Source organism: Brachycentrus maculatus, unplaced genomic scaffold (assembly GCF_059751285.1).
Source record: "Brachycentrus maculatus isolate JH-2025_06_01 unplaced genomic scaffold, ASM5975128v1 h1tg000102l, whole genome shotgun sequence".
In the NCBI taxonomy this organism is placed as follows: Eukaryota; Metazoa; Arthropoda; class Insecta; order Trichoptera; family Brachycentridae; genus Brachycentrus; species Brachycentrus maculatus.
This window is the reverse complement of record NW_028280856.1, coordinates 196,397-214,573: the sequence shown is the minus strand read 5'-3', so window position 1 is coordinate 214,573 and position 18,177 is coordinate 196,397. Positions and strand designations below refer to the sequence as shown.

The 18,177-nt window shown below is 35.3% G+C and overlaps 1 protein-coding gene across 1 annotated transcript; it reads left to right on the top strand.

The window, feature by feature from the left end:
• Positions 1–1,513: 1,513 nt before the first annotated feature.
• On the top strand, positions 1,514–15,851 carry Hr96 (Nuclear hormone receptor HR96). The gene is made up of 7 exons (XM_088258712.1): positions 1,514–1,681; positions 1,790–2,872; positions 5,541–5,766; positions 9,632–9,841; positions 12,012–12,224; positions 14,009–14,247; positions 15,671–15,851. The coding sequence occupies exons 2-6, from the start codon at positions 1,800–1,802 to the stop codon at positions 14,207–14,209; spliced, it is 1,923 nt and encodes a 640-aa protein (XP_088114838.1). The 5' UTR covers positions 1,514–1,681; positions 1,790–1,799; the 3' UTR covers positions 14,210–14,247; positions 15,671–15,851.
• The last annotated feature ends 2,326 nt before the right edge of the window (positions 15,852–18,177 follow it).

The following is an 18,177-nucleotide window of genomic DNA, read 5'->3' as shown; positions in this document are numbered from 1 at the left end:
TTTATCACCAACTTCATTTATTACTTTATTTTTAACAACATCAACTGAAATATTTTCACAAAAGCCACTCGCCAAAAATGTTAAACTCAAAAACTTAACAATATACATATTGACAAGAAAAAAAATTCAAAACCAATCAATACAAGAAAACACAAAGATTTGCGAACTAAAATTAATAATTAATTCCGATCATATCATTCCTAGGCTTTATATACAATTTTCTTTATGGGTCAGCATATTCTGCATATGCAATTTTTCATTGCCTAATTCAATAGTTTACATTGACACACTTTATTTTTGATTCCTGGTCTTCATACATAATTATAAGCGGAAATATTTTTCCGTCTTTTAGTATTTTGCTTACACTAACCTAATTATTATTTCCTCATAAGTTACATCCGTCTTAAATATGCTTACGAGGTAAATAATTTCTTATTTTGGCTATTTTAATCGTCAAAATAAATTAAAATATTTACCCATCTCCTCTTCTAGATATTTGAAGTTTTAAAGTTATTAATGTGTGATGTCAAATTAGATGTTTATTTCTTTATGTTTTCTTATTTGTTTCCAGTTGTATATACTGCTTCATTGGATTAATGCAGTGTTATATTGATCATAAATTGCATAAAATCTTTAAACGGGAGTCCTCAGCAAGTATTTATAGTAGTACCTTTCTTTTGTTGGCTTTATTGGGAATCTACTATTTTATTAATTACTCTTTCTAGTACAAATACGGGTACACAACTCTAAGTACCCTAGCATTGCTACTATTCTTCTTTTTCTCTGCTATTCTGTACCTACTGTTCTTTCTCCACGTCATTCCTTATATAGCAGTAGTGTTTTTTACACTCATTTAATTACGCCATTTGCATACCATAAAATATATTCCAATTCTAAACCTAAGAATCTGAAATTCAAAACTAATTACCATGTCTTCATATATCAAAGGATTGAATTGAGATCGAATTGATCCGATTTGATCGAATTAAGCTTTTTGCATCATTTGGGTGCGGAGAGGGGCTAGAAAAAGAAAATTGAGAGTTGCCAAACGTTTTAACCAGACCATTGCCATAGAGGCAAACAGTATATTACAATATAATATAATTATTATCAAATAATGGTGACAATTCATTTAAATAAATACATAAGAGCATATGAATACATTTTTTTTATTTCTATTTCCAGATCAAGATGAAGTCTAGCAGTTTCATATACTAGTTTATATTTTATCATTTATGATTTAAACATTTTAATACTTAATGAAAGGCAGGATTAAAGATAACTAAGACTTTACAGATCTATAAATAGTTTAACTAATTTTTTTATTGTTGCTAAAGGACTTTTTTCCGTACCTAAATTTTCAATCGGTACAGATAATTTTGAAAGAAAATTAAGTTTATAATACATATTACCTAACAAAAAAGTTTTGTATTTTTCACGAAATTTTAAATTTAGCGCCTACAGTATAGCAAACTCTACCAACTTATCGTGACAAAATCACGTTGGCAGCAATGAGTCAATAAAAATATTATCTCCTATCTGACGTTTCTCAAAAAAATAGAATTACTTCTGATATTTTTTGCGATATCAGTCATTGATAATCTATACTTTGCAATCAAATATTTACGTAAGCAATAAATAGCGTCTACCGTTTATTATCTCTCCGTGAAAATGATTTTTGGTGAGTGTTAAGGTCTGCGACGAGTGTCAGTGAAATATACCAGACTCGTTAGTATTCCTGATGTATTTCCTTATTTAGAAGTTTATCATTTTCATTTCCCTGTTTTAGATAATATGAAATGGCGCCTCGAAATTTAAAGTTTATAGAAAATATTGACAGAAACAACGAAATGGAATGTAATGAGAAGGTCAGTGCTAACAAGAAAACATCGACGGGGGTAGCTGGGAAAGTGTGTGGTGTTTGCGGTGATAAAGCGTTCGGGTATAATTTCAACGCCGTCACTTGCGAAAGTTGTAAAGCGTTTTTTAGACGCAACGCTTTGGCGAGCAAGGAATTCAGATGTCCCTTTGCGGAGCAGTGCGACATAACGGTGTTAACGAGAAGGTTCTGTCAAAAATGTCGTTTGGAGAAGTGCCTCGTGATCGGAATGGTCAAAGAATACATTTTATCGGACGAAGACAAGGCCCAGAAGAGATTGAAAATCGCGGAAAATAGAGCTAAGAAGCGGCAGAACAAATTCGGCGACGATGAGGTCTCTAGCTCTAAACTTATTAAACGTGAAGACAATGATGATTCCAACACTTCGTGGACTCCAAATGGAAAAGTCTCTTCCCCGGTTTCGGGTGAAGAGCAACATAGTGTAGAATCTTCGGATAATTTAGTATTTGATCCACCTCTTAGCAATCAAGCAGTCAGTGTTATAAGAAATAATAACCTATCCGACAGCCATATTGAATCAGTAAACGACTCTTCCCAGTTCACCACATTACACAAAAAACCTGACTATGGGGTAAATTATGCCCCTTACAATGAAAATATACCTACAAACTCGCCATTATCACACGTCGCAACTTCCTCAAATATGCGATATGGCAACACCGTGGACAATTTGAAAAATGGAATTCAACAAAATGGCGTTTCCCACCAAAATGGCGTCCCTCACCAAAATGGCGGGGTTTTGTTGGAAGATCAAGTGAATTCGAGGTTTATGAGTGAAAAGGATGACGATAATGTTATGATCAGGTCCATGTTGACTACCCCCACTCCGAACAGTGAACGCTCGAGGATATTTACGACTGTAAATAGTAATCCGGTATCGCAGCCTCTATGCGATAATACATTGATGAACGGACAGCAAGCGAAACCGAACAAAGCTGATGTTGCACGCGATGTACTGCAAGATGTAGAAAGGTAATTACCTATTTTGCATTTTATTTACCAGACTTATTTCTTCATCGTACACTCTTGAAAGAGTGGATTGCTGTGGTTTTATCATCCAGCTAATCAAGAGATGATTGGAAAATATAAATAAACAAATATCTCTAGATAAAAATTAAAATCCACTATAATAGTAATAGAAATAATAATAAATTAGCAAGTATGATTAGATATTTCATCATGTGTAGTAGAAAAGCGTAGAAATTAGGAATAGGAAAAAAGTATTTATGTAGGAATGAGGTTCTTCATAGAGCTGGTTATATTCATATTTTTTTTTAAAATCATGTGCTATAGCTCCTTCCTTTTAACCCTTATCTGCATCCAACGATGCATAGGGCACTGCATCATATAAGCAGTGTTATCTTGATCATTGAATTACAAGAAGGAAAAGTGATTTTAAGAAATTGTACATTTTTAATGCGAAGAGGCAGTATATGTATATTATATATAACTGCTTGATCATAACTGTAATAGGAAAATGTAGAAATTGGAATAGTGTGTGTAGAGAAAAAAGGGGATGTGTTGGATGTTCTGGTAATCTATCGTCAATCGATTAGTTACATTCATAAAAAAATCGGGTAGTATAGCTTAGCCAATTGATATCGTGGAAATTGTATTACATATACTATATATTGTAAATCCCAAACTTTTATCGTATTAATTGATTACTTTTTTTTATCTTATTTGATAAAATACTGATTATCTCTCTGCAGGAATGGTCACTCGTCATAAACATGGGGGGGCGTTCAGAATGTGAAGTAAAACCTTCTTAAGATTAAAGATACAATAGATCAAGATAAAGATTAAAGATAAACCAAGGGTGGCCAGCCCGCCGAGTGTCTTCTTGTGGCCCGCGAAGCATATCACACTTTTTTTTATCTTATTTGATAAAATACTGATTATCTCTCCTCAGGAATGGTCACTCGTCATAAACATGGGGGGGCGTTCAGAATGTGAAGTAAAACCTTCTTAAGATTAACGATACAATAGATCAAGATAAAGATTAAAGATAAACCAAGGGTGGCCAGCCCGCCGAGTGTCTTCTTGTGGCCCGCGAAGCATATCACACTTTTTTTTATCTTATTTGATAAAATACTGATTATCTCTCCTCAGGAATGGTCACTCGTCATAAACATGGGGGGGCGTTCAGAATGTGAAGTAAAACCTTCTTAAGATTAACGATACAATAGATCAAGATAAAGATTAAAGATAAACCAAGGGTGACCAGCCCGCCGAGTGTCTTCTTGTGGCCCGCGAAGCATATCACACTTTTTTTTAAGTGTACAGTGCATAGTCCGTATCATATCCATATATGGAAGTATCTCATTATCGTGACAATTTCTTCTATTCGTTTAAACAAACAATTACAACATTTTGCGATAGACTTTTAAACACACATTGATGCTGCTATTGAAGACTGACTAGAGTGATTCAAGAGTCAATATACTTTGTAAAAGCTAGTTACGCAATAGCCATGATACTAGTGAATAAATTGAGCCAATATTCAGATTGTGTACAGAAAAAAAAACTGATTTCTCAAAAAAAAACCCTGTCCCTAATTTAATAAAAATGATTGATTATTGCCTAACTCTTTTTTAATAAACTTGTTTGACAATCATTTTTTAATATCCCCTTTAAACAAGCAACATTTTTCATGTTTGCTTTGAATAATTAAAGAAATTTTGTTTTACGGCCCGGTAGGAAATCTCATTTCTAAAATTTGGCCCGGCTGCTGAAAAGGTTGGCCACCCATGATATAAACAATACATTTACTAAGGGTTTCGTTCAATGCTTAAACTTGATAGAAACATTAGTGTATACCCATTCATGCAGATCTTTTTTTTGAACTGCGGGTATCACTAACAATAATTGAAATCTATATACATAAAATAAAATAAATGAAAAAAATTGATTAATGTGTTTTTATGATATACATATATGTATTCTGTCCACCTCCGTAGTGTGATGGTCAGCACGCTCGGCTACCGTTCTGGAGGTCCCGGGTTCGAATCCCAGTGGGGGTAAAATAAATATAAGTGATAATAATAATAATTTTCACTGTAATATTTATTTAATATTACCCTGGACTGGTACCTGAAGCGGAGGGCTGATCACCTTTCCTTTGTGTGTAAAACAATCAAGATAACACTGCGTTTATATGACGCAGTGCCCTATGCACCATTGGGGTGCGGATAAGGGTTTTACTTACTTATATGTACATCTACATATATTATTTGAATAAATAAAGAAAAATAATGAAAACCCTATCGACACCATCAGACTGGTCGGTTGTCGATTACAACGAAACCCGGTTGCTGGTAAAATAAAATTCAAGTGGAAAAAACTACATCGTTATTTGTTATTTTATTCCATAAAATGCAGTTCTACCAAGAAATATCAGTACAAAACTTAAATCTAGAACGTGCAAGAACATGTTAAATGTGATAATTCTCCACTTTTAAGCATTAAATGTGATAATTCCCCACTTTTCAGCATTAAATGGGATAATTCTCCACTTTTCAGCATTAAATATTATAATTCTCCACTTTTCAGTGTTAAATGTGATAACTACCCACATTTCAGCACTAAATGTGATTCGCCCACTTTTCAGCATTAAATGTGATAATTCCCCACTTTTCAGCATTAACAGGATACCAATTGAGCCGAATTCGATAGAGTCTATTCTGTGCGAAGCCATCAAGTTGGAGTTTGAAGCCTACACGTCCCTGTCGCAGATCAACAGCTCGAGTCGAGAACTGAATGATGCGGAAAGGGCCAAGTTGAACGAGCTGATTGTGGCCAACAAGGCGCTCCTTGCACCCCTAGATGAACATATAACCCTGGTATCTGAAGAATTCAGATTCAAGGTCAGTGGAATATTACTGATTCTGAGTTTATAGAATTTAATTTTTTCTGTTTCTTTAACGCTTCCCTTAGGACATTTGTCCACTACGCGGAATTAAGTAGAATTTTACCGTCCAGTACGTCAGTTAGCGTTTTAAAATGACAATTTACGATCGAATTTACGCTCTACGTGTTAACGCACCGATCAAGAGCTCCGATCCGAAGAAAGATGGACAAAATCACAAGCCGATCCAAGCCAATCGTCGTTTTAAAACGCTAACTGACGTGCCGGACAGTAAAATTACACGGAATTCCGGGTAGTGGACAAGCGCCCATACGGTGCTAAAAACTTCCGCCATATATCCGGTGATATGTATTTTGTACACCATATGAACACGTGATTCAAAAACAGGAAATATGTGAATATTCCTAAATGTGACTTTTATTGATCATAGTTGAAGTCGAAATGTAACAATTTTATAATGTTAGCTCGGATAATTATTTGAAAACGACTAAAAAGACATCGTAAATAGTCGCAATAGCTAGCGTAGCGACACGACCGTTGCATACGACAGTCTGCGCGCTAATAAACTTGCAACGACATGCGCGTATACACAAGCAACGGCACGCGCTCAACAAATGAGAAACATTTGTGTATTGGTGATTTTATTCCCGATTTTTTCACAAATTATTTATTTCCGTCGCTGTACATGAGTAACTTTATATTATAATACTTTTGTGTAATACATGATTATACGGGCTCAGAATTTTTGTATTCCTATAAATTTTGTATTTTGTATTCCTATGAATAAAAAAATTCTGAGCCCATATTCATTATATTTTATATTGATATTCTCATTTGATAAGTCTAGTTGTAGTAAATACATATCACCGAGAGGGGAAGGTTAACCTTTTAAACGCGTTAACTTTGTTCCTAAGAGACGCCCGTGCGCGGCGGTATTTTGCCGTTTTTTAAATGATTACTTTTATCATGTATTTAGTTATGAAACGATTTATTTTCCCAAACAAAAACGTTCAATGGGATTCATTGTGCCTTTTTGGTACTCTATAATACACGTGTGTCACATTGTTCTTGAAATATATCGTAATATAAACAAATTAGATCGTAACATAAATAAATCAAAGCACGCATCGTGTGTCACTCTTACCCACTGGCGATGCGTAGCGTCGAGAGTGTGACAGATATAGGGCATGATTATGGCGCGGACTAATTACCGACCGCAAGAAAAATCAGGGATCTGTTGTTTTATTTATCCTTGTGATGTTACAAATTATTAGTCAGATATTTCAACAGATGTCATAAGGCCGAGGATTGACGTATTATTTTATCTAAAGTTCCACACCATGAAAAAATCCCTCCAAGTTGAACTGAGGTTCGAAACTTGGAGCAAAGTGAAAACACAAACGCTTATGTCAGCCGCGTATGGGGCATGTCTTGTTAAAACACATACGGTTATGCGAGCCGCGTGGATCCGGTTAATGTTGTCTTAACACACTTAGGGCGGGAAAGGTATTTTTATCTTCTGCACTGACCTCATTTCAAAATCAGAAAAGAAGCAATTATTTGATGTTTTTATATGGATACTAGAAATCTAAACCTAAAGGTAGGAACTGACCGGAGCATTTTATCATAATGTAATGTCGTAACATCGCTCGCGGCGAGCATCCGAAACTATGGATGGAGCGCTCGGCTCGCAGTATTGACTATACGAATGCTCGCATCGTTACGTGTTGCGTTACGACGAAATGGCTCCGGTCAGTCGCTACCATAATAGAAACACTAGACAAAATCATTGTAAGTTTATTTTACTGAGATTTATTACTAAAATTTCATTTTGTGCAACTAAATTGTGTTTTTCTATTAAAAAACCTATTTAGTCATTGTTATATTTCTTCCATAAAATCGTTATTGCTTAAGTATTCTATTTTGATGACTTAGGGATTTTAATATGCCTAATATCATACAGTATGAAAATGTTTAGAATATGTTTATTTTTAAAAGTAGATAAATTAATCAAATGCACTTTTAATCAGTTGCAACATAGTATGACGTGTGCTGATAACTCCAATGTCATAATAATGATATTGTTTATCTAATTCAGCAACATACACATTTTAAGTGCTGTTTGTATCTTCTTGATATTTCCGGGCGTATTTATCAGTTTTTCGTGTATTTGTCCATAATTATAAATTTACAGGGCATTTTTTTTAAAACAAAAATGATCCCGAAACTCTTATGAACTCCTGTAAAAGATCCCGGAACTCAATTTCTATTTATTTATTCAAATATAATTGAACCTTTCCGGGAGTACAAAAATTGATGTCCGACTTTCTCTGGGGAGTGGGTTCTTTTTACATGATTTTTTTTTCATTCATTCGATGTACGTACCATCTTATGAAGAAAGAAATTGTGTTAAAATAATTTAATGAAAAAAAACAATAGGTACCAAATATTTTTCAATTATGACAAAATTACATACAAATACCCACAGATGTCATTGCTATACAAGTAACATCATACTAACTGACAGACGGACTTCAACGTTCATTAACGTCGATACTCCTTTAAAGAAAATTCGTACTGACGTTCATTTACGTCCATACTCCCGGACAGGTTAAATATTCAATACCATACCATATTTTATCATTTTGACAAATTATTTAAATATAGATTGTAATTACGTAAGCACAAAAATTGTTTCGTCTAATTGATTTTGAAAATTAAAAAAATATATATCCGTGAAAAAAGGTGCTGGAATGCCATTCCGCCGCGTTTCATGGAAAAAAAAGCCCAATAAGTAATTCATTCAAACCCTTTTCCGCACCCCAATGGTGCATAGGGCACTGCATTATAAACACAGTGTTATCTTGATCGTTAACACACGAAGGAAAGGTGATCAGCCTTCCGCTTCAGGTACCAGTCCAGGGTAATGTTGAATAAATATTAGAGTGAAAAAATCACTTATATTTATTTGACCCCCCCTGGGAATCGAACCCAAGACCTCCAGAACGGTAGCCGAGCGTGCTGACCATTACACTACGGAGGCGGACAATAAGTAATGCTTAGTTAAAATCATTAATATAAGTATACAATTGGAATTTTTCGCTTGTTATATTATATATTGATTTCTATTCATTTTACCACATTTTTGCGGGAATCGCTTAAAAGCGTCTTTTACACACTGTTAGTAGAGAGCGGGAGACGCGTTCTATTTACTTACCTTTGGTAGAGCGCGAGAGACACCAAAAAACATTTTACAGATCAGAATTAGGCTTGCGGTTACTTGTTATTAGTACAATGAGGGTCGGGCGCCGGACCGTCTGAGTATAATTAGAGTCGGGGTTGATGAAAAAACTGCCCGATGACAATGTGTTAAAATAACCATTTAAATTTTTTATCTGTCCGAAAAAACCATGTCAACTTATCATTTTGGTGCCGTCCGTATTAGTAGCTCTTACATTGTGCAGTAATTTTATATATTTCCATTATACTTTGGGCATGATAGAGTGATGTAACGTAATTTGTTGCCAAAGCACTTTGAGGCATGTGCCTTCCCATAATGATATGTTGTTTCTCTTCCAGTCTTCTCATAATGATATTTAATTTCTCTTTTCATCATCATCTTCTAAAGGCAGCGCCTTGTAGTGTCAGCCACTTGTCTCTGTCAGCCTTCTTATAATGATATCTTGTTTCTCTTTCAGCCTTCCCATGATGATATCTTCTTTCTCTTTCAGCCTTCCCATGATGGTTTCTTATTTCTCTTTTAGCCTTCCCATAATGATATGTTGTTTCTCTTCCGGCCTTCCCATAATGATGTATTGTTTCTCTTTCACCCTTCCCTTGATGATATCTTGCTTCTCTTTCAGCCGTCGCAGGGCCAGAACGATCCGACGCTCCTCGGCATAATAAACCTCACGGCAGTGGCCATCCGGAGGCTGATCAAGATGTCGAAGAAGATTAACGCGTTCAAAAACATGTGTGAGGAAGACCAAGTGGCTCTCCTCAAGGGAGGGTGCACGGAAATGATGATTCTGAGAAGTACAATGACTTATGATTGCGCCAGAGATACTTGGAAGGTTTGTGAAAAAATCCTTCAATCCTATGGAAAAATCCCTTAAAAATGTATGTAGATCAGATTGTGACAACGGTTCCCAATCGCTGATGGTTTGTTGACCCCTGATTATTACAATTTTTTGAAGTCTTCAATCAATTAGTTGAAACGTTTGACTACCATCCGTGAGATCCCGTGTTTGATTCTCTGGAGACTTAACATTTCTTAGAATAATTTTTATTTTTTTAATAAATTTGATACTATCCTGAACGCGGGACTAATCACCTTGCCTTATAAAAACGGTCAAGTGAACATTGCATCAATTTGATGCAGTGCTCTATGCACCAATGGGGGCAGATAAGGGTCAGTATTAAGTACTTTATACTTTAAGTTATGTACTAAAAATATTGGGAAATTTAAATTATTTATTTATGAAAATGGTTACTTTATTTGTATCCCAAGAACTGCTTTGAGATGGTCACCCCACCTAAACTGTAGACTAGTTCAAATAGTGTAAATGATTTGATTTAAATAATATATAAATTTGTAATGTACGGAAGTGAAGCATGAAGTTGACAAAAAAAGGGTGAATGTAGATTGAATGCAGTCGAAATGCGATCTTTTAAAGGAATGTGTGTTAAAATGATGTATGATTGATGTTCGAATGGTGATATAAGGAAAGAACGCGAGATAAGCATTATCGAAAAAATTAAGAAAGTTGTGTTGAGGTGCTTTACACATCGCTCACTCTTTTCAAGAACGTCATAAATAAAAAAAACTTGATTTTTCAGGAGAACGTTTTTAATAATAAAATAAAACCCTTATCCGCACCCCAATGGTGCATAGGGCACTGCGTCATATAAACGCAGTGTTATCTTGATCGTTTACACATGAAGGAAAGGTGATCAGCCCTCCGCTTCAGGTACCAGTCCAGGATAATATTGAATAAATATGACAGTGAAAAAATCACTTCTATTTATTTTACCCCCCTTGGGAATCGAACCCGGGACCTCCAGAACGGTAGCCGAGCGTGCTGACCATTACACTACGGAGGCGGACGTTTTTAAAGTAAAAAAATATAGCACAATGTATTAACAATAAATATCAATCCACTTATTGAACTTTTTACTGTGCAACAGATCTTTTTAGGCAAAACCTGAAGGTTATTTCTCAATTTGAAAAATATTTAGTATATTTAAACAATACCTTTTCTGCCCTGTAGCGGGTAAATATTAAGTTAAAAATATGCCTCTTTTGCTGGGATATAGTACATTCTCTGGGCATTCCAAAAACATGCACAACTGAAAATTGACGATTTTTGATTTATGACGTTCTTGAATGGAGTGAGCGACATGTGGATCAAATGAGTGGAAGAAGTATAGTAAAAGAAATTTACGAGGCGAATGTAGTTGGAAACAGGAGCAGAGGAAGACTGAGAAAAACTAGCAAGTGTTTCAAATACTTGATAGTTGTCAGATGTCAGAACGATCATCGGGTATGTATGTGGAAGAGGCGAAGATTTTAAAAGACAGATTGGTCTGGCGTTCTATTCTCTCTGTCTATCCCTGCAAAGAAGCAGCGTGACGGTTAGTTTGTCTGTTAGGCTGGCGTCTTGGCATAGCTGGTTAGACTCTCTACTGCGAAATTGGCATCGCGGGTTCGATTCCCGCCAATTGCAAAATAAAGATTTATTTTCAATTGGTTTAGGTGTTTGTGATGAATTTTTTACATTTACCTTTTCTATCCTTACTATCCTACCTGCAGACAAGCCTCTAAAAGTAGAGGCTTTGCGAGTTTTTCTCTTAAAAAAAGATAGTTCAAATGAATGCTTTGATATGGGTTTCAAATTGAAAAAAAAATGGTATGTATAATCTTCAAACCCTTATGATGCAGTGCCCTATGCACCCCAATGGTGCGTAAGGCACTGTATCATATAAATGCAGTGTTATCTTGATGGTTAACACATGAAGGAAAAGTGATCAGCCCTCAGCTTCAGGTACCAGTCCAGGGTAATATTGAATAAATATTTGAGTGGAAAAATCACTTATAATTATTTGACTCCCCCCCTGGGAATCGAACCCGGGACCTCCAGAACGGTAGCCGAGCGTGCTGACCATTACACTACGGAGGCGGACGATATTTATGGCGGAGTAAGTATGTATAATGTGATAATAAATTTTAATATATGATTATAGATTCCCCACTCCCAGGAAAACATGAGAAATATCAAAGCGGAGGTATTGAAACTCGCCAAAGGGAATATATACGAGGAGCACGACAGGTTCATACGAACCTTCGATCCAAGATGGCGAATGGATGAGAACATCATCCTGATCATGTGTGCGATAGTTTTGTTCACGCCGGACAGGGCGAGAGTCGTCCATTCCGATGTCATCAAGCTCGAACAGGTAATACAGTAATATGATATTATTTTCTGACATCTCAACATAGATGAAGAAGGATGTGGAAGTCACTTTAGTTATCACTTTACACACGTATTTTCTTCAAACCCGTATCCGCACCCGATGGTGCATAGGGCACTGCATCATATAAATGCATTGTTATCTTGATTGTTAACACATCAAGGAAAGGTGATCAGCCCTCCGCTTTAGGTACCAGTTCAGGGTAATATTAGAGTGAAAAAATTACTTATAATAATTTTGTTGACATCATAACATAGCTGAAGAATAACATGGAAGTCTGCACATTTATGGGGCTCATGACTGTCATATCACTTTACACCTGTGTAACATTCACCAATTCTACCCATGATTGACAACCACACTACTCAAATTCTTGGAATATCTATATATGTATATATGATCCAATTTTTGAAACATTGTACAAGAATCACTAGAATTTTCACTAGTGACATCTATTGGTGAGATGGTGAAGCTTTTTTATTGAGTAGAAACTTTTATATTTGTATGTGAGGTCCTGGATTATAATCACATACATGAGAAATGCCAGAAAATACCCTCTTCATTTTATTATTTTAGCTTATAGTTTGACCAGATAATTTAATAAAACAACATATTGATTGTGTCCATATACTTATTCACAAATCTGGATCCAATTATAGGAGTTATTTATCACATTATGCGTATTTTTTAAATTCCAAGGTGAATTTTTTGTGCTACTTTAAATAATAACAATTTTTCATATTATTTTACTGTCAAATTATAATAATAATTAGTTAAATTAATGAGGCGAATTTTGCGGTTTGTTTTTCCTTATTTTTATGCTGATGAATGTTTTTTCAATTACACAGTTATTTTATTTACTTTGTGTTACTTGCTACGGATATACGGAAAATATATCTACTAAATAAACAAAAAAGCAAGAATAATTTTTAAGCTAAATTTTATTATAAACAATGTTTTACGCGGTAGAAGAAATTTGATTCAAACATTTATTACGATTAAAGAAGCTAATTTTTGGATACTCAAAAATTTATTACCGTTGACAGGAGCTAATTTTTGGATACTCAATTATTTATTACGGTTGACAGGAGCTAATTTTTGGATACTCAAACATTTATTACGGTTGACAGGAGCTAATTTTTGGATACTCAATTATTTATTATGGTTGACAGGAGCTAATTTTTGGATACTCAAACATTTATTACGGTTGACAGGAGCTAATTTTTGGATACTGAAACATAGTGCCGGAGGCGCACTTAAAAGTTGAAAGAGATCTTGACATAATTAATGAATATAGTCATCTGTTTACCTTTCCATAAAAGAAAGGATACGTATTAGATCAGCCGTTTTAAGGGTTTTCCCATAACTTCTTTTCCTTACTGTCTCATCCTTCTCTTCGTCTTCTTTTTCAGGATTTTCTGACTAAGGGTGATCTAATTCCTTCGTCAATTTGTTTAATTCCTGGTTAGGGAAACCCACGGCTGGCACCAACTGGCGTTATTGTGACAGATGCCGTGGCGTAGACGCTCGGCTGCAAAACTGGCGTTGCGGGTTCGATTCCCGCCAATTGCAAAATGAATCCAAGAAAGCTTATTTTCAATCAATCTGGAAGTTTCTGATGTATTTTTCACATTTATTTTCCCTATCCTTACTATCCTACCTGCAGATAAGCATCTAAAATGCTTTGCGCGTTATTCCTTTAAAAAATAAAATGTTAATCGAACCAGCGCAAAATAAGGTTTACCTGTATTATTTTTGTTTGTTTCCAGAACTCGTACTACTACCTGTTGAGGCGTTACCTGGAGAGTATTTACCCGGGATGTGAAGCCAAGTCCACCTTCCTGAAACTCATCCAGAAAATCATGGAGCTTCACAAACTCACTGACGAAGTGATCGGCGTTTACCTGGATGTGAACCCAAGCCACGTTGAACCACTTCTCATTGAGATATTTGACCTCAAACAGCATTAAAGTTGATTTATTAGCAAATCACTTTTCAGGCAGACTTTGTAAGTATGCTTTCTTTAACCTGTTAACTGGGCGGTCCGCTGTCCAATTACGCAACTTGTAACGGGGGCAAATACTGATTCACTCCGTGTCTTAAATTCATGTCAAGACATGTATGGATGACTCATACCTTTGTTGTTCGAAAAATATACGTCCATATATATAATATAATAAACATATATTTCAAGGACGTATTCATATGTCCTACCCGTACCCGATATTGTTTACGTTTGACGTATTTATGCATCCCGCCCGTAACAGGTTAAGGTGGAGACTGACCGGAGCATTTTGTCGTAACGTAACACGTTCCGATGCGAGCATTCAGGCAGTCAGTACACCGAGCCGAGCGCTCCATAGTTTCAGATACTCGGTGATGCTCGCTGTGAGCGATGTTACGACAAAATGCTCTGGTCAGTCTCCACCTTTATAATAGCAGTTTGACAGGGTTATCGCAAGCTAAACTGGCAGTACACAATGGATTCCTGTTTTTTTTATATAGGAAATATAAAAAAAACAGGAATCTATCTGTAGGTAGATAAGATGGATATCTGTAGGTAGGATAAGAAAGCTAAATGTGAAAAATACATCACTAACACCCAGACCAATTGAAAATAAATCTTTCTTTAATTAATTTTGCAATTGGCAAGAATCGAACCCACGATGCCAGTTTCTCAGTCGAACGTCTACGCAACTACGCCACGGCGCCTGTCTTAATTCTAATGTATGGAAGTAAAGCATGGAGTTGGCAAAGGAAGGATAAAAGTGGATTGAATGCAATCGAAAACACATTCTCTCAGATGAATGTGCTTATATAAGTGATGATAAATGTTCAAATGGTGATATGAGAAAAAAATGTTGGGCTGAGATAAGCATTATAGACAAAATTTAAAAAGGTTTGTTAAAATTTGAAAATATAGTTTGAACATGTGATTCGAATGAGTGAAGAAGGAAGAAGTAAGATATTTGCATCTTCAACAAGTTAATGAAGCAAATGTGGTTGGTAATAGAAGCAGAGGAAGACCAAGAAAAACTTGGCATGATCAATACATGAAATTGGTCAGGTCAGAAACAAGTCTATGATGCAAATGTGGTTGGTAATAGAAGCAGAGGAAGACCGAGGAAATCTTAGCATGATCAATACATGAAATTGGTCAGGTCAGAAGCCGGCATAATCGGGAAAATTTTCTTAAGTATTATTTTTTAAATCTTAAAAAATATGGATTATTCTTATAAGTTACTTACTTATGAAGTTACGGAATTAAAATTAAAATTTGGAGGATTAAATCCCCCTGTTTGAGCCAACTAGGTCAAATGAGTATTGTGAAATGATGGCTTAGCATGGAAAAATATAGATAAAAAACCATTTTAACTTTATATTATTTTCAATATTTTTATATTGACGTTGATTTATATATATTTTTCCAGATCCTGTTTGGTCCGGAGCGTCGACAATACAAATGTACAAATTTAGTTCATACCATCTACACATTCAGGGTTGAACATTACCTATTACATTAATACCAGTAAATGTAAAAATATTACCATAATTTTATATATTTTATCATTATTTATATTAGATTAAGCAAAAAATATAAAGTTCTACATTACTTATTGACATTTTCTGTACCTTAAACTGCATATGTCCGCCTCTGTAGTGTAATTGTCAGCACGCTCGGCTACCGTACTGGAGGTCCCGGGTTCGATTCCCAAGGGAGGAGGGTCAAATAAACATAAGTGATTTTCACTCTAATATTTCGTAGTCGTACAGGAGAAAGTGACCAACTAACAAAACGTAAAATGTTCAGGAGGGCCATTTAAGTCACTTTTGCTTGGCAAGAAAATAAACATCAATGCAGTAAGTCATTTTTAACATGTCAATATATTATACTTCCAAATTTAAAATCCTTTGGGATTTTTTTCAGGGCAACATTAAGCTAGTAAGATATCAAATGGTCCATGATCACGTTTTTGTAAAAAATGCACATGGTCACATTCTCCTGTATGACTACGATTTATTCAATATTACCCTGGACTGGTACCTGAAGCGGAGGACTGATCACCTTTCCTTCGTGTGTTAACAATCAAAATAACATTGCTTTTATATGATAAAGTGCCCTGTGCACCATCGGGTGCGGATAAGGGTTTGAAGATGAAGAAACTGCAAATTAAGTGCTCAAGGCACTGTCAAAAAGATTGTCAATGTTTTCATCATTGATATTTGATGATAAATTGCACTGAGGTTATTGAAATAATTGAGGATTTCTTAACGGTGAAAAATTATGTCAATTTCGATCGTAGGTAACTTTTATCTCTGATGTTTTCCATATGCCTTCACATTGTCTGTCTTCGTAGTGTTGTGGTTAGCGCACTTGGCTACCGAGTTGAAGGCCCCGAGTTCGATTCTCAGGGGGGAACAAAATAAATATTTGTGATTTCTTCAATCTAATATTTATTTAAATATTATACTGAAAAATCACACTGAAGACCGAGAAAAAGTTGGCATGATCAAGTATGCCAAATACTTAAAAGTGGTCAGGTTAGGAGTCGAAACAATCGGCGGCTATGTATGAGGAGATGCATGAACGTGGAAGAGGCGAAGAATGTTTGCAAAGATAGAGTGGTGTGGCGTTCTATTCTCTCTGCCTAGCCATGCGGAGAAGCGGCGTGATGGTTAGTTAGTTAGTTACTTATATTTATTTAACGCATTGTTTGCGGGAAACGCCTTTTACATACTGTTGGTAGAGAGCGGCAGACGCTTATTAGCGTTCTATTTGCTTACTTTTGGTAGAGCACGAGACTCCAAAAAACATTGTACAGATCAGAATCGGGTTTGCGGTTACTTGTGATTAGTATACTGAGGGTCGGGCGACTGTCTGAGTATAATTAGGGTCACGGTTGATGAAAAAACCACCCGACAGCAATGTGTTAATTTAACATCACGCTGGAATGATACTTGTAGCGCAGTATCGCCTTGCCCTCATGTAATTAACGAACAATATAATACTGCATTTAATGCGATTCAGTGCCTTATACACCATTGTGTGCGGATGAGGGCTAGAAGACTGCGCTTACTGCGGATTTGTTTTTTTTTTTGCATAAATCTTCATTTTATCGTACTGGCATTTGAACTTGTCATTTGACTTAGAACTGCATTTGATCATATTTCAATAAAACAATTTTAATATTTTATAATTTTGTTTAAAATCACTTTTATAACTTAATTATATTGACACGTTTTAAACTAATTCTTCCTTAATACTAATTAAAACCATGTAATTTTTTTTAGCGGAGGGGTGATCACCTTCCTTCGTGTGTTAATGATCAAGATTTTTTTAGCGGGGGGCTGATCACCTTTCCTTCATGTGTTAATGATCAAGATAACACTGTACTTATATAATGCAGTGCCCTATGCACCATTGGGGTGCGGATAAGGGTGTGTTTTTTCTTTTCATTAGCAGTAACAGTTGAAGGCATCAGACATCATAAACAATAGGAAATATTTTTATCACATTAGTTACGGCAAATTTTGTTAAAAATATGTTATTTGATGCGGCCAATATTAGATTACATCCAAGGAATGATGTCCTTCAGATATATTTTGAAACCAGAAGAGAATCTATGAATTTTTGTATTATAGTGACACCTCCGCTACATAGCAAAGCAAACATGACAAGAAATTAGGCGTTAAATTTTTTTTTTACATGAAGTTAAAGATAAATGAAATGCATAAAAATGTGCATACCGTCATAATATAAGTTTCCGAAATTGTACACAAATGTCGCTCATTCCTTTCAAGAACGTCATAAATCAAAAAACTTTTTTGAGTAGAACGTTTTTAAAGTTTAAAAATATAATACAATGTATTAAAAATAAATATCAAGCCACTTACTGAACTTTTAGCTGTGCAACAGATCTTTTAAAGTAAAATCTGA

Coding starts and splice junctions, on each gene's coding strand:
- Hr96 (XM_088258712.1), top strand. CDS start 1,800: ATGGCGCCTCGAAATTTAAAGTTTATAGAAAATATTGACAGAAACAAC. Junction 5,767..9,631: donor CTGAAGAATTCAGATTCAAG/GTCAGTGGAATA, acceptor CTTCTCTTTCAG/CCGTCGCAGGGCCAGAACGA. Junction 9,842..12,011: donor GCGCCAGAGATACTTGGAAG/GTTTGTGAAAAA, acceptor ATATGATTATAG/ATTCCCCACTCCCAGGAAAA.